General features: G+C 41.2%; 1 protein-coding gene across 1 annotated transcript in view; it reads left to right on the top strand.

The window, feature by feature from the left end:
• dnah1 (dynein, axonemal, heavy chain 1) overlaps positions 1-21550 on the top strand; it is a 28871-nt gene that overhangs the window by 4431 nt on the left and 2890 nt on the right. The window contains exons 14-73 of the mRNA XM_026307992.2: positions 86-311; positions 432-551; positions 650-732; positions 897-1038; positions 1254-1409; positions 1525-1723; positions 1821-2074; positions 2328-2540; positions 2625-2789; positions 2896-3017; positions 3255-3360; positions 3464-3643; positions 3746-3886; positions 4048-4211; positions 4346-4459; positions 4539-4727; positions 4825-4930; positions 5331-5444; positions 5544-5693; positions 5897-5983; positions 6086-6272; positions 6358-6449; positions 6562-6716; positions 6809-6986; positions 7077-7271; positions 7370-7489; positions 7655-7813; positions 7929-8030; positions 8152-8292; positions 8596-8756; positions 8852-9009; positions 9202-9375; positions 9501-9530; positions 9810-9988; positions 10263-10493; positions 10662-10858; positions 11233-11368; positions 11633-11841; positions 11974-12145; positions 12569-12760; positions 12900-13010; positions 13239-13424; positions 13565-13756; positions 13993-14160; positions 14302-14493; positions 14945-15076; positions 15353-15478; positions 15654-15773; positions 16327-16476; positions 16587-16747; positions 17211-17436; positions 17582-17777; positions 17877-18028; positions 18176-18372; positions 18484-18628; positions 18895-19053; positions 19665-19796; positions 20000-20170; positions 20284-20463; positions 20732-20908. Of these exons, the coding sequence (XP_026163777.1) occupies positions 86-311; positions 432-551; positions 650-732; positions 897-1038; positions 1254-1409; positions 1525-1723; positions 1821-2074; positions 2328-2540; positions 2625-2789; positions 2896-3017; positions 3255-3360; positions 3464-3643; positions 3746-3886; positions 4048-4211; positions 4346-4459; positions 4539-4727; positions 4825-4930; positions 5331-5444; positions 5544-5693; positions 5897-5983; positions 6086-6272; positions 6358-6449; positions 6562-6716; positions 6809-6986; positions 7077-7271; positions 7370-7489; positions 7655-7813; positions 7929-8030; positions 8152-8292; positions 8596-8756; positions 8852-9009; positions 9202-9375; positions 9501-9530; positions 9810-9988; positions 10263-10493; positions 10662-10858; positions 11233-11368; positions 11633-11841; positions 11974-12145; positions 12569-12760; positions 12900-13010; positions 13239-13424; positions 13565-13756; positions 13993-14160; positions 14302-14493; positions 14945-15076; positions 15353-15478; positions 15654-15773; positions 16327-16476; positions 16587-16747; positions 17211-17436; positions 17582-17777; positions 17877-18028; positions 18176-18372; positions 18484-18628; positions 18895-19053; positions 19665-19796; positions 20000-20170; positions 20284-20463; positions 20732-20908 (9472 nt within the window). The remainder of the gene's footprint in view (positions 1-85; positions 312-431; positions 552-649; positions 733-896; positions 1039-1253; positions 1410-1524; positions 1724-1820; positions 2075-2327; positions 2541-2624; positions 2790-2895; positions 3018-3254; positions 3361-3463; positions 3644-3745; positions 3887-4047; positions 4212-4345; positions 4460-4538; positions 4728-4824; positions 4931-5330; positions 5445-5543; positions 5694-5896; positions 5984-6085; positions 6273-6357; positions 6450-6561; positions 6717-6808; positions 6987-7076; positions 7272-7369; positions 7490-7654; positions 7814-7928; positions 8031-8151; positions 8293-8595; positions 8757-8851; positions 9010-9201; positions 9376-9500; positions 9531-9809; positions 9989-10262; positions 10494-10661; positions 10859-11232; positions 11369-11632; positions 11842-11973; positions 12146-12568; positions 12761-12899; positions 13011-13238; positions 13425-13564; positions 13757-13992; positions 14161-14301; positions 14494-14944; positions 15077-15352; positions 15479-15653; positions 15774-16326; positions 16477-16586; positions 16748-17210; positions 17437-17581; positions 17778-17876; positions 18029-18175; positions 18373-18483; positions 18629-18894; positions 19054-19664; positions 19797-19999; positions 20171-20283; positions 20464-20731; positions 20909-21550) is intronic.

The raw sequence follows: 21550 nt of genomic DNA, 5'->3' as shown, positions 1-21550 counted from the left end.
CATGAGTCTCGGGGCATGTGGTCCAGTCAGGATACAAATTTCATTGTTAAATGATTCTCTGTTCTGCCTGTACCTTTACTGCCAGTTCTAATTTAAATGAAGAACAGACATCCCAAGAAGTGAAGAAAGCAGTGGAACAGCATCTCCTAGAAAAGAAAATGATCGAACACACCTTGCCACCTTCCATTGTGATAGGTCCATTTTTTATCCGTGTGGAGGCTGTACGTCAGGCTCTGTCTAACAAAAGAAAGGCTATAGCCAAGGCAATTCTGCACCATCTTGCTCTGAAGCTGCGCCGACAGACTGATGTTGTAAGTCATTTACATTGAGACCAGAAGTATTTTATTAAACGTAATACTTAAAAATAATCTGATAATCTCAATCTGCATTACACCTTCATTTTCAACTTCCTGATTATCCTTCATGTGTAGGCATGTGAAGAGTGTAACATCTTAAGTAGAAAGCTACATGAGAAGCCCAACAGCATTGAGGAACTGACTGAAAAGAGGGAGTGGATGAAACAAATCCCAGAACAGCTTAAGTGTTACAAGGTGCAGATTGAAAAGATGAAGTGGATATTTTTGTTATACGTAGCATCTGAAGGGTTACTCTGTCATTAAATCTTGTTTTTCCATCCTGTCCATAACAGGAACGTCTTGGCAAGACCTTGTCAGACTATGAGTTAATAGAAGAATTTTTTTACTGTCTTTCAGATGATGATGTTAAAAAAAAGTAAGTGTATAATAATTATGCTAATTGTTTGAATACTATGTGAAGTTTGATCTTGTAGATTATGTCAGGGATTAAAAGTGATTTGATTGGTTCAAAGCGGTCAAAGAGAATAAAGGGAACCAAGGAGTTTTTCTGCTGATTGTTACATTAACCTACCTGTGCAGGTGGACTGCTATTGGGTGGCCTCACAGGATAATCAATCAGATGAAAGAGGTGGTTGACCAGCATGTGGAGGATGAGGCACACTTCCATAAGATCCAGCTGGCTGATCAAAACAACTTTGAGGAGCACCTAGACATGCTACAGGTCAGATGAAACTATGTTTTTTTGATGAACAGCAGATGAGGCTAAAGTCATTTGCACTTATTCAGAGTGTGCTGTCCTAACTCAGCATGTGTTATTAACCTCTAAAATAGCCACCCTAGACAGACTTTGGTTTGTTTTATTTCAAGGGCAGAAATTCTGTTTTTCAGTTTCAGCAAAATAGGTTCAGTTTTAAATCACCATGATTTTGTTAATAGGCCTTGGTTGCTGGGTTTGCCAGTCATGCTGACATTGATCATGCCCATGAACTGGCCAATGAGATGAGACGTATGAGCAAACAACTTAAGGAGTGCCAGACTAGGGCCCAACTGTACAACAACAGAGAGCGTCTGCTTGGTATTCCTGTCACAAACGTAAGTGAAAGAAAGTTAATCATAAATTTTCCGTAACTTTTGTCATATGATTTTTTTGACAGGTGATTTAAAAATGGCATGCTTTTTCTAAGAATGAAATTTAAATGTATTACAGTATGATCGTCTGCAGAAGCTGCTGAAGGACTTCCAGCCTTTTAAAGACCTGTGGACATCCACCTCTGATTGGCTATGTTGGCATGAGAGCTGGCTTAATGACCCACTGTCTACCATTGATCCTGAGCAGCTTGAGCGCAATGTCACAGATGCCCACAAGACCATGCACAAATGTATTAAACACTTCACGGACATTCCTGGTAGGTGACACATCTATCACCATTCACACTTGACAACATGAAGAGTGTTTTAAACTTGTTTCTGATGACAGACTGTCTTTGTCTTACGCTGCTCTAGATTGCCAGATGGTTGCAACTGTCATCCGCTCAAAGATTGAGGACTTCCGTCCTTATATTCCTCTGATCCAGGGCCTGAGGAACCCAGGGATGAGGACCCGCCACTGGGAGATGCTTTCTGAACGCATCCAGATGAAAATTAAGCCCAAAGCCAACCTGACCTTTTCAAGCTGCCTCGAGCTTGGCCTCCAGAAACATGTGGATGACATTGCTCAAGTAGCTGAGGTGGCTGGGAAAGAGTATACCATTGAACAGGTGTGTTTGAACATAGAATCATGCAATAAATGGCGCATTATATGAAAAGTTTAATTGTGTTTAGTTTATAGTTTATAGTTTGTGTTGCTGTGACTCTCCAGAATTTAGACAGGATTTGTGCAGGTGTTCTATAAAAAAGGCAAAGTGTTTTTTTGTTTTAAGCAACTGCATGTAATTTTCTTCACAGTGGCAGTGTCTGAATATCTTCATTAAATCTTCTAAATGCTACTTATTTTTGCACCTTCTCCCCCAGGCTCTGGAGAAGATGGAGAAAGAGTGGTTGACAGTATTATTCGATGTCGTACCCTACAAGGAGACAGGAACCTACATCTTGAAGAGCCCTGATGATGCATCGCAGTTGCTAGATGACCACATCGTCATGACGCAAAGCATGTCATTCTCTCCCTTCAAGAAAGCCTTTGAGAAGCATATCAACACCTGGGAGACCAAGCTCAGAATAACTCAGGTAACCACACACACACACACCATCCTTCTGGGCTTATCGTGCATTGTTTAATGTTGTGCTACTGCCCTCTTCTGGTGCTTGTAGGATGTGCTGGAGGAGTGGTTGATTTGCCAGCGCTCCTGGCTCTACCTGGAACCCATTTTCAGCTCTGATGACATTAACCAGCAGCTCCCTGTGGAAGGAAAAAGATACCAACAAATGGAGCAAACATGGAGGAGAATCATGAAAAATGCCTTCAATAATCGGAAGGTCAGAATGTCCACAATGCTTAATATTGAAGGGCAGAGCTGAGATCTAGTTGACAATCACTCTTATGTGTTTCTTGTATCTATTCATAAGTTCTATTTACTCATAGGTGATTGAGTTGTGTCCGGATACTCATCTTCTAGAAAAACTGAAAGAGTGCAACAAAATTTTGGAACAAGTGCAGAAGGGTCTCACTGAGTACTTGGAGACAAAACGAGGCTCCTTCCCCAGGTAACAGTGAAAGTGTCCTGACAACACAAATTTTCATATTGTGATAATAACAGATTTGTGATTCTATTAATTTCATATAGAGTACACTATCAAAGCACTTTCACATGAAGCCATATCAGTCACCGACAGTCAGTGGCCAAAAGAACTGCTTTAGTTGTTAATAATGTAAAGAGCGATGATACAACACACAGACACATTCACAGTATGGTGTCCTATATAATATATATTTGTTTGTAGGTTTTACTTCCTGTCAGATGATGAGCTACTGGAGATTCTGTCCCAGACCAAAGATCCTACTGCTGTTCAACCACACTTGCGCAAATGCTTTGAGAATATCGCACGGGTTTGTTGTGTCCTGTTGTTTCTCTTATCGCTCTGCACATACGTTACTGAACTGTAACATGCATGCCACAAGACTGAGATTGAGTCTATCTGTTGATTCTCAGCTTCAGTTCCAGTCAGACCTACAGATCACACACATGTACTCTGGAGAAGGGGAGGAGGTGAAGCTCTTCCTGCCAGTGTGGCCAACTGGGAACGTAGAGGACTGGCTGAGGGATGTGGAGAAGTCTATGAAGGCCACACTGAGAGATAACATTGACCGCTCACTCAAAGACTACCCCAAGGTCTGAGATATTGACTTTCACTTCAATGGTTATAATGTGTTTTCTACACTTGTATATGTGTTCAGTTTTTGAAGGGTTTTTGTGTGTATCTTGACCCCTCAGCAACCTCGTGTAGAGTGGGTGCTGTCATGGCCTGGTCAAGTGGTAATAGCTGGCTGTCAGGTCTTCTGGACTGCTGAGGTGTCTGCAGCTTTAGAACAGGGAGACTTAACTGACTGCCTTTACCCCCAGCTACAGACACAGGTGTGCACTAGCTATTAGACAGGATAATATTAAAATGAAATAACACTTTAAATATCCACAATTTGCAAAAAAAATTACTGAAGCATTTCATTGTTTATTGCTCTCATTCATACTCAGTATTGTAGACCCTACAGAATATGTTGACATTTTTGTTTGTGCAGTTGGGTGACTTGGTGAAGCTGGTGAGAGGGGGTCTTTCTAAGATGCAACGGGCTGTGCTTTCAGCCCTCATTGTCATAGAGGTTCATGCCAAGGATGTTGTTGCCAAACTGGTGGAGCAGGAGGTGTCAAGCATCAATGACTTTGAGTGGATCAGCCAGCTAAGGTTATCTTTTTGTTTTGTTCTGTTGTGGGGTTTTTCTTCTGCTACTCCTGACCTCCAAGTTCGTTGTATACATATTCTGATATAATGTATATTGTGGGTGCAGAAAGTGTAAATTCATCTCATACTGTTTGCAGATATTACTGGGCAAAAGATGATTTATACATCCGTGCAGTGAATGCCGAATTCTTGTATGGATATGAGTACCTTGGTAACTCTGGACGCCTGGTCATCACCCCACTCACTGACAGGTAGTTAAGTCTAATGTTATCCAGTCTACCTTTACCTGATTGGCATCCACTGTGAAACACACCACTTTCTCCCTTTTAGATGCTACCTGACCCTGACAGGAGCTCTACACCTGAAGTTTGGAGGAGCTCCTGCAGGCCCAGCAGGGACAGGAAAGACAGAAACGACTAAAGATCTTGGAAAGGCTCTGGCCATCCAGACAGTGGTTTTCAACTGCTCTGATCAACTGGACTTCATTGCTATGGGCAAGTTTCTTAAAGGTCTGGCCAGGTAAGATGCTTTTAACCTTTACAAGTGCTTAATTTTGATAACATCTCAAATCCTGCCACATACTTAAGAGCTTTCTTGTCTGTCTTCCATCCTGCAGCTCCGGGGCCTGGGCATGCTTTGATGAGTTTAATCGTATTGATGTGGAGGTGCTGTCTGTAGTGGCACAACAAATCACCACGATACAAAAAGCACAACAGCAAAGGGTGAGAAACTGGTTCACTAGAAGTTCGCAAGCAAACGTGTTAATAGTTGTTCTGAACAGCCACACTTTTTGTTTGAGTCAAAAGCTGGATGTTACAGAGAGGGGGAACATAATGTTGTTTAAATTCCAGAATAACAGCAGGCATGGTTAGGCAGTCTGTCCAAGAAAGCAAACAAATGTTGCACTTAGTTGTTCACATGAAAAGGGCCACAGTCTGCACAGCTGGCCAATTACAATGTTAAGTGGGTGTGAATGTTGGACTGTCTGTTTTGGAAGTAAGAAAGTTGAAGAAAGAAATGGTTGTACACAGACCCCCCTTGAAATATATAATATCCTGAAAAATGGAAAGCAAACAATAAATTGACAAAGAACATGTGCATGTGTGTGTGTTGTGTTTTTAGGCAGAGCGGTTTGTGTTTGAGGGCTCAGAGATCCCGCTTGTTCCTTCTTGTGCTGTATTCATCACTATGAATCCTGGTTACGCTGGCCGCACAGAACTGCCTGACAACCTCAAGGTTTGAAATGAAATCTTTCTCTTTGAAATCTTTAATAACCATACATAAAACACAGGATAGTTAGAAAGGGTTTAACAAATTAGATTATATTTTCAACAGGCCCTGTTCCGTCCTGTAGCCATGATGGTTCCTGACTATGCTATGATAGCTGAGATCTCCTTGTACTCATTTGGATTCAGTGACGCCAAAGTCCTCTCCAAAAAGATCACCACCACCTTCAAGCTCTCATCTGAACAGCTTAGCTCTCAGGTAGTGTATGGTTCAGAATTAGATCGGTTTAATCTCTACATATATTTTTGTCTTATCAAGAAAATGTGTATATGTGTATGTATTGGTCCATGGAAGTGTGATAATTGTGACAGAAATTACTTTAAAAACTATTTTTACTTACTATAAAATGAAATGAAATAAAAAGATGTAAATATGTGACTTTTACTCTTGTTTAAATGAAGGATCACTATGATTTCGGTATGAGAGCTGTGAAGACTGTGATTTCAGCTGCTGGGAACCTGAAGAGAGAAAATCCTGACATGAACGAGGTTAGAAGTACAGTATTTCTGTTGTTTACACAGAGAACATGGCATTATTGAAAGCCTTTCTGTCTAATTAATGCCTCCCCCTGCAATCTCACTGTCTCGCAGGAGCTGATCTGTCTACGGGCCATTCAAGATGTCAATGTACCAAAGTTTTTACAGGATGATCTGAAGCTCTTCAGTGGTATTGTGTCTGATCTTTTCCCTAAGACAAAACAGGAGCCAATCAACTATGGCACACTAGAAGAGTCCATTCGTAATGTCTGCAATACAAAAAACCTCAAAGATGTGGATGGTGCGTGTTTCTGATGTTTCTTGTTATGCTGTTACCTGTAATTTTGGAATGACTTGTTGACATGATTGTGACGTGGTGATTTCAGGTTATATTAGTAAGTGTATTCAGCTGTATGAGACCACTGTGGTAAGACATGGCCTAATGTTGGTGGGGCCTTCTGGATCAGGGAAAACCAAGGTGAGCATTTACATGTTGGTATAGTGTTAATGGTCTTGTGCACAAACTTGATAAGGATTTTTGTTTTGCAGCGTTGAGTCCTTTATGTTAGTACTACTGTTGTGTTTGTTAGTGTTATGAGATACTAGGTGCCGCGATAACAGCTCTCAAGGGCCAGCCCTCTGTAAGTGGTGGTGTGTATGAGCCAGTTCAGATCTATGTTCTCAACCCCAAATCTATCACCATGGGACAGCTCTATGGGGAGTTTGACTTGCTCACACATGAGTGGTAAGTGATGCTTTGTCACAAACTAGCAGAACAATTAAAAAAAGGGATATACTATACAAACACTTTGCCCCCCTGCCCCCCTCCCTCCATAGGACAGATGGTATCCTCTCATCTCTTATCCGTGGAGGTGCAGCGTCCATGGACAACGAGAAAAAGTGGTACATGTTTGATGGGCCAGTGGATGCTGTGTGGATCGAGAACATGAACACTGTGCTGGATGACAACAAAAAACTGTGCCTCAGCTCTGGGGAAATCATCAAGCTCACTGATGTAAGGTCAAGTCTTTACAGTCTTGATTTTTGTCGCTCTGTTGTCTGTTTTCTCATGTGCATCCATGTGTTTGGTGTCCTCCTCTTGCAGGTGATGACCATGATGTTTGAGGTGCAGGATTTGGCGGTGGCCTCCCCAGCCACAGTGTCTCGGTGTGGTATGGTCTACCTGGAGCCCAGCATTCTGGGCCTTATCCCTTTTACAGAGTGCTGGCTGAAGCAGGTCCCTGAAGCCCTGAAACCATACACAGATCAGCTTAATTGCCTGTTTACCAGGTTCCTGCAGGTGATAGGGAATGCAATGTTAAGGCCATGTCATTATCGTAGATCATGATAGTATAAACAGTACCATTTTCTTATTAATTTTTCTGTGCTTTTCCACAGGTCTCAATTAGATTTGTCCGCACATCAGTGAAGGAAGTCATTACATCCCTAGACAGCAACCTTGCCTGCAGTCTGCTTAAACTTATGGACTGCTTCTTCAGTCCTTTTGACAAAAAAATGGTATGTTTGTTGTTTTGCTCTGTTAGAATAAGCCTAAATAAAGGAATGCATTGACGTTTGTGTCAATAAGCTGTTTGAAACAAGAAGACTCCTAGTAGAAGTTTCAGCTCTGTGTCCTATGTTATCTTAGCGTTGTGCTCCTATCAGCTTTTATTTGTTTTGTAGGATGAAAGGCCACCACCTCAAAAAAGATTGGATCGTCTGAAGGAGCTGATTGAGCCGTGGTTCTTTTTCTCTCTGGTGTGGAGTGTGGGAGCCACGGGAGATGCATCCACCTGCCAGCGCTTTAGTGCTTGGCTCAGGACCAAGATGGCAGAGGAGAAAGTCAGATCACTACCTTTGCTTTGACATGATAATGTCAAATGATATTTGTATTGACAGCTGGATTCATTCTTCACAGCAGTATACTTTAATTAATGTAATTGTATTTGTGCTTCAGATTCAATTATGTTTCCCAGAAGAGGGCCTGGTATATGACTACAGGCTTGATGACGCAGGAATTAGTAACTTGGAGGATGATGATGAACATGAAGAAAGAAAAGTAAACAGATCATAGTTAAACATAAGAACACAAAATATATTATACATATTATACATGGACCACTAAGGCTATCAGATCAATTTTTTCAATTGATCCACTCATCTTTTCACTTATACTCTAGGTCCAGTGGGTCAGCTGGATGAAATATGCAGAGAGTGTTGTAATCACTCCTGAGACAAATTATGCTGACATCATCATACCCACTGCTGACACAGTAAGAATGTCATTCCTGATGGATATGCTTTTAACCAACAAGAAGCCTGTGAGTATTTTCATTGTAGTTAATCTTCACACATTAATCTACAAAAACATTTGTTTGAAATCTATTTTAAAAATGTCCATATCACTTATTTATGAAAACTGTGTACTAATCCCAATAATAAATGCTCTACATTTAATTGCTTGCATTCCATTTGAAAAGGCACCACCAGACTAAATTTGTATTTGTGTGTGTGTGTGTGTGTGTGTGTGTGTGTGTGCATGTGCGCACGTGTGTGAGGGTGTGTGTGTGTGTGTGTGTGCGCGTGCGTGTGTGTGTGTGTGTGTGTGTGTGTGTGTAATCCAGGTGCTCTGTGTTGGTCCTACTGGCACAGGAAAAACCCTCACCATATCAGACAAGTTGCTGAAGACCATGCCTGCTGAATACATTTCACACTTCCTCATGTTCTCTGCTCGCACCTCAGCCAATCAGACTCAAGACTACATCGATAGTAAACTAGACAAAAGGTATGAATGCGATACTTTATATTTTCCATCCAATACAATACAATATATGGTGTTTGTGACTCACCCTTTGAATGATGCGTATGCCTGTGTGTCAGGCGGAAGGGTGTGTTTGGGCCTCCAATAGGGAAGTACTTTATCTTCTTCATTGATGACTTAAACATGCCCATGTTGGAGACGTATGGTGCCCAGCCTCCTATTGAACTGCTGCGGCAGTGGATGGACCATGGAGGCTGGTATGACAGGAAGCAGATAGGTGAGAACATTCAAGCTTTTTTTCATTTTCCTAACATTGCTGTCTAGTGAAACTTTAGTATTACCCCATCCCTAAAATATAAATAGTTTCTATTATATTATGTAGATGTGTGTTTAGTCATTTTAGCTCATAAATTCACAGCATCACATTTGATTCTGCTTCTGTTTGGCTTTCCCTGTCCTTTCTTCATAGGGACATTCAAGCAACTAGTGGATATCAATTTTGCTTGTGCCATGGGGCCTCCGGGGGGAGGACGGAACCCCATTACCCAGCGTTTCACTCGCCACTTTAACTTCCTATCGTTTACTGAAATGGATGATGCAAGCAAGAAGAAGATTTTCTCCACCATTCTGGGCAATTGGATGAGTGAGTCAGAGTGGCTGTGTCTGAATTTATCATGGTTGGACAATTGCTGCAGGGTGGAGAGTATGTACATGATCTTGTGAAAAATAATGTGTACAGTTTGTAATTGAGTCTTCTTTCTCTTTCAGATGGAAATATGAGTAAAAAGGACCCAGGCAGTGAGTCAATGACCCAGAGCAAGGAAGTAGAGGAGGAGTGCAAATCATATTAAATATCATTTACTGTTCTATAAGTATAAAAAGTGAAAGCTAAAATGACACGACAGGACTGCTTTCCATTTCAAGTTATGTTATTTAGTCACCACATTTAAAAATGTTAAAAAAGATGATTAAAGCTTCTGAAAGTGTCCCTAAAAACATGTTCTAAAAAGCCTAAAGTGAATGGATTTTCACTTCATGTTATAGTGTTGTCATTTTTCCATCATTCTGTTTCATCAGGACCGGTGCCAGTGATCCAGCCACTGAATGAGCCTCTGGTAGACGCTACAATCCGAGTCTACTCCACCATTACCACTCAGCTTCTCCCAACCCCAGCCAAGTCCCATTACACATTCAACCTTAGAGACTTGTCTAAGGTCTTCCAGGGCATTCTCATGGCTGAGGCTGTCATGATAGAGGTAGTCAGATCCAACCAGATAAAATTAATATGAAATAATTGCATATGCTGTGATGAAATCAATTGCTGGAATATCTTTTTCATGATGAGTCACTTAGTGTATTTGAAATAACTTGTATAGGTGGTGTATTATGCTGCCCATGCATGCCATCCTGACAATAGCTGCAACAGCATTTCATGGAATACTAGAATAACCATGTCTCATGAATTTGAAGTGAGATGTTTTTGTCTTCTAATCCTCTATATAAATGTGGAATTATTTTGGTATTCTTTAGGACAAACTGCAACTGCTGCAGCTGTGGTACCACGAAAGCTGCCGGGTTTTCCAAGACCGTCTGGTGTGTGCTGAGGACAGGGACTGGTTCAACTGGCTCCTGACGGACTGCATTCAGCAGTTTGACTGCAGCTTTGAAGAGGTTGTGTCCTGCCAGCCTGTTCTCTATGGGGATTTCATGATTCCTGGGGCTGAGCACAAAGTCTACACACTCATAGAAGATAAGGAAAAGGTGAGTAAGGTCAACTAATACTTGACATATTTTAATTTAAATTTATGTTGCTAAACATCGAACATCTTTTGAATACCTACATGATTCTTTGGCTGTAAATGTTACCAAAATACTTCATTCATTTTTTACCCCTGGTGTATAATGTGTTTTCTATATTACATTGTGCAGTTAGTGAAAGTGATGGAAGATTACATGGAAGACTACAACCAGAGCAACACCACCAAGATGAAACTGGTGCTCTTCATGGATGCCATTGAGCATGTGTGCCGTGTCAGCCGTATCTTGCGTCAACCCATGGGCAATGCCCTTCTGCTTGGAGTGGGTGGCAGTGGGCGCCAGTCACTTACTAAGTTGGCCTCATATATGTGAGAGTCCCACACTTAATGCATTTCTCATCAGAATAAGCTGAGCACACAATTTTCCTGTCAGCAGTTGTTTGTCTGCTAGGATTTACACCACTGTTTTAAAAATTATGTATTACTGTTAACCTTTTTCCAAAGTGTATATAAGTTTTAGATTAATGCCAACTTTCTGTTACCGTTCCTCCTAGTGCACAATTTAAATTAGGGTGCAAAGGCTGAATTCATGACTGCAGACATTTCATTATTGTTATTTTATGCCAAAGTTGCACTGCTGTCATACAGTTCACATTTTTCAAACAGGAGCTTAAAAAAACTCTAGTTAATGTGCTATAAATGTCTTGATGCCCAGTCTTCATAGCTTGTTTGTCCACATTCAGGTCAGAATACGAGTGTTTCCAGATTGAGCTGTCTAAGAACTACGGTCAAACAGATTGGAGGGAAGATATTAAGAGTATCCTGCTGAAAGCTGGCCTTCAAAACCAGCAAATCACTTTCCTCTTTGTGGACACACAGGTAAACAGAAGCACTTTTTTTTTATCACCTGCTGGATTTGTTAGAAAAAATACAGCCTAGAAATATACTTAGATTTTCTAGTACACTTCAGTGAAAAAGTGGAAGTTGTGTGTACTGTTACACTTAAATCAACTTATGTTAGAGCACAAATGAAGAAATGCAAAAATATAAATCTCAGTAATCCAAAGTGTCAGTATGTATTTCTTATATTTCTGTAAGACTCACTGCATTTTACTCATTAATATCTTTGTGTGTTTTTGCCAGATTAAGAGTGAGTCATTCCTAGAGGATATCAACAACATTTTGAACTCTGGGGATGTTCCCAACCTGTATGCGACAGATGAGCAGGAGCGCATTCTGACTGCAATGAAGCCAGTGGTGATAGACCTGGGGCAGCAGCCAACTAAAGCCAACCTTATGGCTGCCTATGTCAGGAGGGTCCGCAGTAACATCCACACTGTACTCTGCATGAGGTTTGGAAATGCAACAAGCTTTTTTCACTTAATCAGAATCAAATTAAAACCAATGGATGAAGTTTCCATCCTTCCTTCTTCTTCTTCTTCATTCCCTGCTGCTCATACCACCCTTCACTTCTTCCTCTGCAGTCCTATTGGTGAAGTGTTTCGTGCACGACTGAGGCAGTTTCCCTCACTGGTAACATGTTGCACCATTGACTGGTTCAGTGCCTGGCCAGAAGAGGCTCTCGAAGCTGTGGCTGCATCATTTCTTAATGAGCTGCCTGAATTAGAAGCCAGCCCCATGGCCATGCGCGGACTGGTGAGGATGCCATGTGTGTCAGTAAATTGTGGTGGCCTTGCCCAAACAAGGAAGGTGCACTAATTAAAATGACAACATGGGGGAAAAAAAACAAAATGTGTCAACAGATGTGTTGCATAATGTGGATGCTTTGTCCAATAACTTAAAGTCACTCTTTTTTTTTTTTTTTTTTTGAGAAATTGGCTAATCTAGTTCATATTTGGTCATGAGTTTGACCACAGTCGAAGCAGAATGCTCATAGTTATGGACATCTCTGCAAATATAGATTTATAACCAGGATAAACAAATACAAACTACTTTCAACGAACTATTTACTGCCTGAAAAGAAAGACACAAAAGAGAAAGAAATATAATCAAAAATCTAAAATATTGATATAATGTTTTATTAATCCCATTCTCTCACTAACTGATTCTCCTCCCCAGTCAATGATGTGTGTGAAGATCCACCAGATGGTAGCCAGAAAGTGTGAACAGTACCTGGCTGAGCTTTCACGACACAACTATGTCACACCCAAGAGCTACCTGGAACTGCTCAAGATCTTCTCAGATCTCATTGGACGCAAGAAGCAAGAGCTGTGTAGTGCTCGTCAGCGCATGAAAACTGGTCTGGACAAGGTAAGGCACTGGGGAGGAGAAATAATAATAAACACTTGAGTGGAATTTGAAGTTTAACAGTATGAATGAATGTGTAATTTGTGTACATATGCTTAATTCATACTCTAAGCCAACTGTATATTGTATGGTGATCCTGCAGCTCCTTAGTACAGCACAGGATGTGAGTAAGATGCAGGAGGAGTTGGAGACGATGAGGCCTCTTTTGGAGGAAGCTGCTAGGAACACTGAAGTCACCATGGAAACCATTAAAGTAAGGAAATACTAAGAGTTACAAAGAAACAAGCCACACACTAATAAAATATATATCATTTTCTCTGAATTGTTTGGCCCTAATATTAAATTCCTCTTTCCAAAATATATACAAATGTTTAAGTTGATGCTTTGGTTTACTGAAATCTACAATTAACTTTTCTTAACTACCTCGGCCAAATTATAAAAATTGTGAACTTTGAGTATTCTTTATATTTTATGTTGACAGAAAGATACAGTGGTTGCAGAGGAGACCAGAAAGTCAGTGCAGGAAGAAGAAGCTAAAGCATCAGAGAAAGCCAGTTTTGCAGGAGCCATTGCAGCAGATGCCCAGAGAGACTTGGATGAAGCTCTGCCAGCCCTGGATGCTGCCCTAACTAGCCTCAAGTCACTCAATAAGAATGATGTCACTGAGGTCAGAGTTTTGGATGATAATTGGTCAAGCTATTCTTCAAATACTACTGCACTGTCAGTTGTAGGCGGAATATAACCAATGACTGATTTTTTTGTAATTTTAATTGTTTCTGTGGATTTGGGATTAAATTCTGTCTATAGGTGCGAGCAATGCAGCGACCACCCCATGGAGTGAAGCTGGTTATTGAAGCGGTGTGCATTATGAAGGGCATCAAACCCAAGAAGGTACCTGGAGAGAAACCTGGCACCAAGGTTGATGACTACTGGGAACCTGGCAAGGGTCTGCTACAGGACCCTGGGAAGTTCCTGGAGAGCCTGTTCAAGTATGATAAGGTAGAGCACATACCAAGTGGATTTATTTTGCTGTTTCAGTTTCATTGTCTTTCCAGACCATGATCTAAGTTTCATTATTTGATGCTGATTTGGTCCAATTTAAGATAAATTAAACTTTACTAATCCCTGATGAGAAATTCATGAAATACAAAATATTCTTTCATTGGATTTATTTATATTTATCAGAGGTTTTGACATATATTAAAAGAATAATCTTTTGCTGCTTATTCTTACAGGACAACATCCCTGATAATGTGATAAATTTAGTCCAACCCTACATAGATAATGAGGAATTCCAGCCAGCCTCCATTGCCAAGGTTTCCAAAGCCTGTACGTCCATTTGCCAGTGGGTGCGAGCCATGCATGTCTATCACTTCGTGGCCAAGGCTGTCAAACCTAAAAGGGTAAAAACTGAAATCCTTGTTTGAACCACTGTCTTGGTTCGTCATTTTAGATATTCTGTGACACCACTGCACAGTACTTCAATTAATGTTTCTTCACATAAAAATGTGATCTGAAGATTAAAAATATAACGATTTTTACAGCAAGCTCTCAAGGAGGCACAGGAGGACTTAGCAGTGACCCAGCGCATCCTTGATGATGCCAAAGAAAAGCTGGCAGCAGTAGAGAATGGCATTGCCTCGCTGCAGGCCAAGTACCAGGAATGTGTGGCTAAGAAAGATGAGCTGGACAAAAAGTACCAGCTGTGTGAAACCCGCCTCGTCCGAGCAGACAAGGTCAGAAGGAGGGATAAAATGAGATAAGATAACATTTTATTATTCTCAGGGAGAGAAAATTTGCATTGCAGCAGCAGGATAATTAAACCAGAGAAGTTGCTAAGAACATCATAAGCTGGAAAAAATATACACATAACAGAAAAGTCAGTACAAGTACATTACCCTAAACCACTGTATGATGGTGCAAAACTTGTATTATACATGTGACATAATAGATGTAGTTGTACTACTAGTAGGTGGAATTTATATCGATTAGTTTGTATGCATAATGAATAGTCTGAAACAGCTGTCTAAACAGCAAAATTAAAAGGTTTAGTGTACCAGACAGAAACTGCTCTTAAAAGATAAAGCCAAAGAAAATACAAGTTTCTTGAGAACATTATTTTTATTTTTGTCAACAAAACCTTTATTATTTGTAGATAGGTCATAATGATATATTCATTTTCTTCAGCTCATCGGCGGACTGGCAGATGAGAAGGTGCGCTGGAAGGAAACAGTGCAACATCTGGATTCCATGATCAATAATGTGGCAGGTGATGTGTTTCTGTCTGCAGGATACGTAGCATACCTGGGACCCTTCACTGTAAGTTGCTTGTAACTTCCTGAAGAATGCATATATAATAAAAATTGCATTATCCATTTTTACCATCATAATCAACTGCATTTGTCAATATTATGACGCTTTGCTGGTTGAAAATTAGAACTCCATAGACACTGTAATGTTTATTATTGAATGATAACATTTGAAGGAAATAGTTGAGAATGTATCACTTTTTTTCTGTCTGCTCCTTGTCTACACATATTTCTGCTACTTAGTGCAGCACTGTTGCATAGTTTGCATGAATGTGTTTGTTTTCAGGGAGAATACAGGGCAACCATGGCTGCAGAGTGGATGTGTTGTTTCAAAGAGCTAAGTATTCCACACAGTGATGATCCCAACCTGATCAACACCCTAGGAGATCCAGTCAAGATCCGCTCCTGGCAGGTTAGACCCAAACTTTCGTTAGCAGACCTTTGGAGTCAAAGCCTTTTAAAATGGCTTTAAAAACCTTTAAAAATATTCATTTTCAATAGTCAGACCAATAGATTGACTGAGCTTTTTCATGTGTTTTGACTTTAACTAAAGTCATCTTATCATCATCATATTTCTCTGTGCTTAGATATCAGGTTTGCCCAAAGATAACCTTTCAGTGGAGAATGGTGTGATTGCCCAGTATTCTCTGCGTTGGGCTCTGTTCATTGATCCTCAGGGACAAGCCAACACATGGATCAAAAACATGGTGAGGACACTTTCTTCTGTGTTCTAATCTGCCACTGAGATGTATAGCCATGTTTAGCCATGTCAAGATTTAATATATTCCTTTACATGTATAGTTTCATTTTAGATTTTGTGCCAATAATTGCCACTGCGTTCGCATCCCGGCCTTTCTGTGTGGAGTTTGCATGTTCTCCCTGTGCTTGCATGGGTTTACTCCGAGTACTCCGGTTTCCTCCCACAGTCCAAAAAACATGCATGTTAGGTTGATTGGTGACTCTAAAATTGCCCAGAGGAGTGAGTGTGAGTGTGTGAGGTTGTGTGTCTATATGTGTCTATATGTGGCCCTGCGACAGACTGGTGACCTGTCCAGGGTGTACCCCTGCCTTCCACCCGAGAGAGAGCTGGGATAGGCTCCAGCAGATCCCCGTGACCCTGAACCAGGAAAAGCGGGTATAGAAGATGGATGAATTGCCACTGCAGGGATTTTAGTGCATTGCAGTTTCAATCACAACATCTTATGAAAGTTTCTCAGTATCTGCTTTCACCCCTCATGCTTGTTTCCTCTTGTCATCCAGGAGCAACACAATGGGTTGGAGATTATAAAGCTCAGTGACCGGGACTTCCTCCGCAGCCTTGAAAATACCATTCGCTTTGGTAAACCCTGTCTTTTGGAGAATGTAGGAGAGGAACTAGATCCAGCTCTAGAACCTGTCCTGTTGCAGCAGGTGAATGCACACATCTGTTAACAAAAAAAACAAAAAAAAAAAAAACACTTGTATGTTATGCAAGAATCTACCACACATTGTCCTGCTTGCCTTGCATTTATGGCTTTTAGACATTTAAACAACAAGGCAGCACAGTGCTGAAGCTGGGCGATTCAGTCATCCCCTATCATGAAAGCTTCAAGATGTACATCACCACCAAGCTGCCAAACCCACACTATTCTCCTGAGCTCTCTACCAAAGTCACCCTCATTAACTTCACCTTGTCTCCCAGGTAACACACAACATACACTAGTAGTGGACACACTTTACCATTGAATTGAATGAGAAAGTGTGTCCAAACTTTTGACTGGTTCTGTAAATCCTATCAGTTATGATCACATTTAATTCAGTGCCATCGCTGGAAAGGTCTGGCTCAAAAATCTTATTTGCTTGATGCTGTGTCACCTAATCTCAGCAATAAAGATGAGGAATTAAAAATACAGTTTTACTATTAGAAATGATGAAGCACATTCCTTTGGATATGATTTAGTATTTTTTTATGCAAAATCTCTTCATCTTGATGCACCAATCTTGTAATTACTGAAATATTACAAGAGGGCATGACACATAATATGCCGCTAGTGTTTGTAAGCAGTCTTAATGCTTACAGACAGAAGTCCATCTTAATGTGGCTTAATCATGGACTCACTCTAGTTATCAGTCTTTGTGTTAATGTGTTTTCTCTGTGTATTCAGTGGGCTACAGGACCAGCTGCTGGGCCAGGTGGTCGCTGAGGAGCGTCCAGACCTGGAGGAGGCTAAGAACCAGCTGATCATCAGTAATGCCAAAATGAAACAGGAGCTGAAGGAAATTGAGGATGAGATCTTGTTTCGACTCAGCTCCACAGAAGGAAACCCTGTGGACAATGAGGAGCTCATCCAAGTGCTGGAGGCTTCCAAGATCAAAGCTGGCGAGATCAAGGTTTCATCATAGAAGCTGAAAATGTTTTGGTTTTCTTTCCTGACGTATAACTTGACCTCAAATGTCATACTTCATCAATGTTTCATGAAAGTATTAAGCTGCTGCTGTTGGATTCTTTACTAACACAAAGTGTTTTTAATGGCAGGCCAAAGTGAGGGCTGCAGAAAGGACAGAACGTGACATCGATGCAACTCGTCTGCAGTATGTGCCAGTGGCTGTGCGCACCCAGATTCTCTTCTTCTGCGTATCAGACCTGTCCACTGTTGACCCAATGTATCAGTACTCTTTGGAGTGGTTCCTTGGCATCTTCATGGCTGGCATTGCCAACTCTGAGAGAGCAGGTAGAAAACGGTTTCACTGTGAATTTCATTATGTGCCCTGGCTGCTAGATTGTACACAAAACTGCGCCTGTGCCACTGACTAGTTCTTGTTTCTCACAGACACACTGAAGAACAGAGTTGCCAACATCAATGAATATTTCACCTTCAGCCTGTACAGCAATGTGTGCCGCAGTTTGTTTGAGAAGCATAAACTCATGTTTGCCTTTCTGCTGTGCACTCGACTCATGATGAATGAAAACAAGATTGACATGGTGAGCAACATGAGATTCTCCTGTCTGTTACTGGCTGTTTCCTTACCCGTTTAACCTCCTCTAGGAATTCAAAGAAATAAAGTTAGCAGAATTAATAGGATAAATCCGAGTGCATTTTGATGAATCTGCATTTTGCCTTTCTGTCAGGCTGAATGGCGGTATCTCCTGTCGGGAAGGATGCCCATCCAAGAGCTGAGCAACCCAGCGGTGAGCTGGCTGTCAGATCGTGCCTGGAAGGACATTCTGGGTCTCAGCACTCTGGAGAACTTCAGCAACCTGGCAGAGAGTCTAACCGAACATCTGGAGGATTTCAAGAGAATTTTCGACAGCAACCAGCCTCACAGGTAAGAATAGATAACCTCTTGTTAACAAATGCACACTTAATTCCTTCATTAGCACCATGCAGACACTGTCATTATCTGTCTATGTATAAACGTGTGTGTATTTGTCTATAGAGAGCCCCTCCCTGGACGGTGGGACTCAGAGCTAGACTCATTCCAGAAGCTGTTAATCCTTCGCTGTCTGAGGGCTGACTGCCTCATTCAAGGCCTGCAGGACTTTGTCTCAGCTCAGTTAGGACAGCGCTTCATAGAACCTCAGGTACAGTCTCTCTTCTCCTTCTTTCCTTAATGTTGATGGTGATTTCATTTTGTACACGCTGATACAAAGGTATTTTTAGCTCTGTGACTGTGGCTGTAAAGTGTAGATATCTTAACATGACAATAGTGGTTTCATCATGTATTTTGTCAGGGTCTACAACAACCATTAATGTTTTGACTAAGGAATTAGCTATACTAACTTCAATGTTTTCTGATTGTTTGCAGCGTTATTTATGACTTTGTATGCCTCGCTCCATCTTCCCACAGACATCAGACCTGTCTGTGGTCTTCACAGAGTCATCCCCTTCCACTCCACTCATCTTTGTCCTTTCACCTGGCACTGACCCTGCTGCCGACCTCTACAAGTTTGCTGACGTCATGCAGTTCTCCAAGAAAATGAGTGCCATCTCTCTAGGCCAGGGCCAGGTCAGGGTGCAGCTAGATGCCCCTCTCTCTCTATCTCTTACACTCTTCTCTCTGTCACACTCACATACACCATTCTTATTTGTCTAGTTAAGAATGGCTCTATTTCTGACCGAAGGCCCGCAAAGTGCACAACACTAGTTAGACAGATGTTAGATTCCAGGACACTTCAGAACTCACAAACCAGCCATTAAAAAATCCCCTCTTTTTATTTAGGTTTAACATTTAACATAAATAGAGTCATCTTCTAGAAACCTGAAACCTTGTGGCCATCTGTGCATTTTTCCAGCAACACATTCCTCTGCCTGTTCAATGGGTAGCATGTGTTTATCACATTACTTGCAATTATGTGAGTTAGAAACCTGCCTTGTGCTGGGCTGGTGCAGCACCCTGTCTTCGGTTTCTGTCTACACTGAACTGAAGACTAAAGCCTTCTTAAAGGACTCTTAGTGTATTTGTAGATAGTTGTGCCCTATCCTGCAGTCAAAATATTTACCATGTTACGCACTCCCAGAATTAGGAGCAACATTTGGGAAACATGGATGCTGTTTCTCGTGGTCGTTGTTGTTGTTGTTTTTATATCTTGTCTTTATTCTGGTGTTCGTGTGAATCAGGGCCCCTGGGCTGAGAAAATGATGCGCACTGCCATGGAAAGAGGTCAGTGGGTCTTTTTCCAGAACTGTCACCTGGCGCCCAGCTGGATGCCTTCCCTGGAGAGACTCATCGAAAACATTAACCCACTAAAGGTGAGAGCGGATACATACACAAAAGACCATGGGCATACATGAAACTATAGACCCCAGAATACCTGGCAAAACAAAACTGCCTCAGTGAGTTGATTCTTACTATGTGCTAGATTGGTGAAACACACAGAACTGACCTATGACTTGGACAGTTTTAGTTACATCCTTCACTCTTCCTGGGCACCACTTTCCCAACTCTTTCACAGGTGCACAAGGACTTCCGTCTGTGGCTCACAAGTCTTCCCAGCAACAAGTTTCCAGTGGCCATTCTCCAAAATGCCTCCAAGATGACCATTGAGCCTCCCAGAGGCATAAAGGCCAACCTGCAGAAAACATACCTGAGGCTCACCAATGATTTTCTCTCCTCTTCCACCAAGGTCGGCCTCTTCTTCAGTCAACCTCCCAATGAGTTTGCTATTCCTTCTCATTATATTTATCTTCTCATCAGTTACGTTGGATTAGAACATCTGCCTCTCTCCTTTCTCCCCAGATAGCAAACTTCAAGTCCTTGCTCCTGTCTCTGTGTTTGTTTCATGGAATTGCTTTGGAGCGAAGGAAGTTTGGCGCTCTGGGCTTCAACATTCCCTACGAGTTCACCGACGGTGATCTGAACATCTGCATCAGCCAGCTCAAAATGTTCCTGGATGAGTACCAGGACATCCCATACAAGGTAATGGAGAGAAGGTTTCTGTGCATTTAAGTACAGAGAACAATTCCAAATGTACATCTTTTGCCAACCAAATGTCTCTTTTTCTGTTGTTTTATCACTACTCTAATCATTTCCTTTTAAATTCTAATTTCCTAATGTTTCATATTACACTTGTCAACAGCTCACAGTTATTGAAATTGGCAGACAAGTTTTCTTCTCAGCCAGAGAATTTGTGTGTGTCTTTGTATGTTTATCAGCTTGTCTCCGCTTTTTCCACTTCACCTTCCAGGTTCTAAAATACACTGCAGGGGAGATTAACTATGGTGGCCGTGTGACAGATGATTGGGACAGACGTTGTCTTCTCAGTGTTCTAGAAGACTTCTACTGTCCTGCTGTTCTTACTGATGACCATGTCTACTCCTCATCTGGAGTCTACCGGCAGATAGACACACAACTCGATATTAAGGTCAGATAAACGCACGAGCATTCGAATGATAGTGATAAGAGTAGCCCATTAAGGACTTCAGCCTTTGGCTGCATCAGCTGGTATGTGCCAGAATGGCATATTTTGTCTAGGACTGGGCATTAAAAGGTAACTCACTGCTCAGTGTACACAGTGGTGAGTGTTCAACAAGTGCACCACAGTCATCTATGAAACAGGATTTTATTTTTGTAACAAAATCACGTCACCAAAATTAAAATATATTTTAAATAAGCAAAATATAGCCAATATACAGTATTTTGTCACTGCATTAAAAGATCAACGTACAAAGTTACACTGACACGTGTCATCATTTAAATATAAAGCAACCATAAAGTGCACAAAAGTGGAATTGCCCAGATCAGAGTTAAAACTTAATTATTAAGACTTACTGCACTGCAGTTTTGGATCCTGTGCATTATTGCTTATTGTAAAAGGTCATATGACAGTTCTTTTACTGCCTTTAACAACCAAGGAAATGTAATAAATGAGACTGTATTTGTCCTGTTGAAAAAAGTTAACTGTACACATCTGCATGCGCACAGGTGTAGATATTGACATGTTGAGTCTAGACAGACTACAAGTTCTGAATAAAATTGTTTTAACATCTTTTAAATGACTGTCATG

The sequence above is a fragment of the Mastacembelus armatus genome, chromosome 5, assembly GCF_900324485.2.
Source record: "Mastacembelus armatus chromosome 5, fMasArm1.2, whole genome shotgun sequence".
In the NCBI taxonomy this organism is placed as follows: domain Eukaryota; kingdom Metazoa; phylum Chordata; class Actinopteri; order Synbranchiformes; family Mastacembelidae; genus Mastacembelus; species Mastacembelus armatus.
This window is presented reverse-complemented; position numbering and strand designations above follow the sequence as displayed.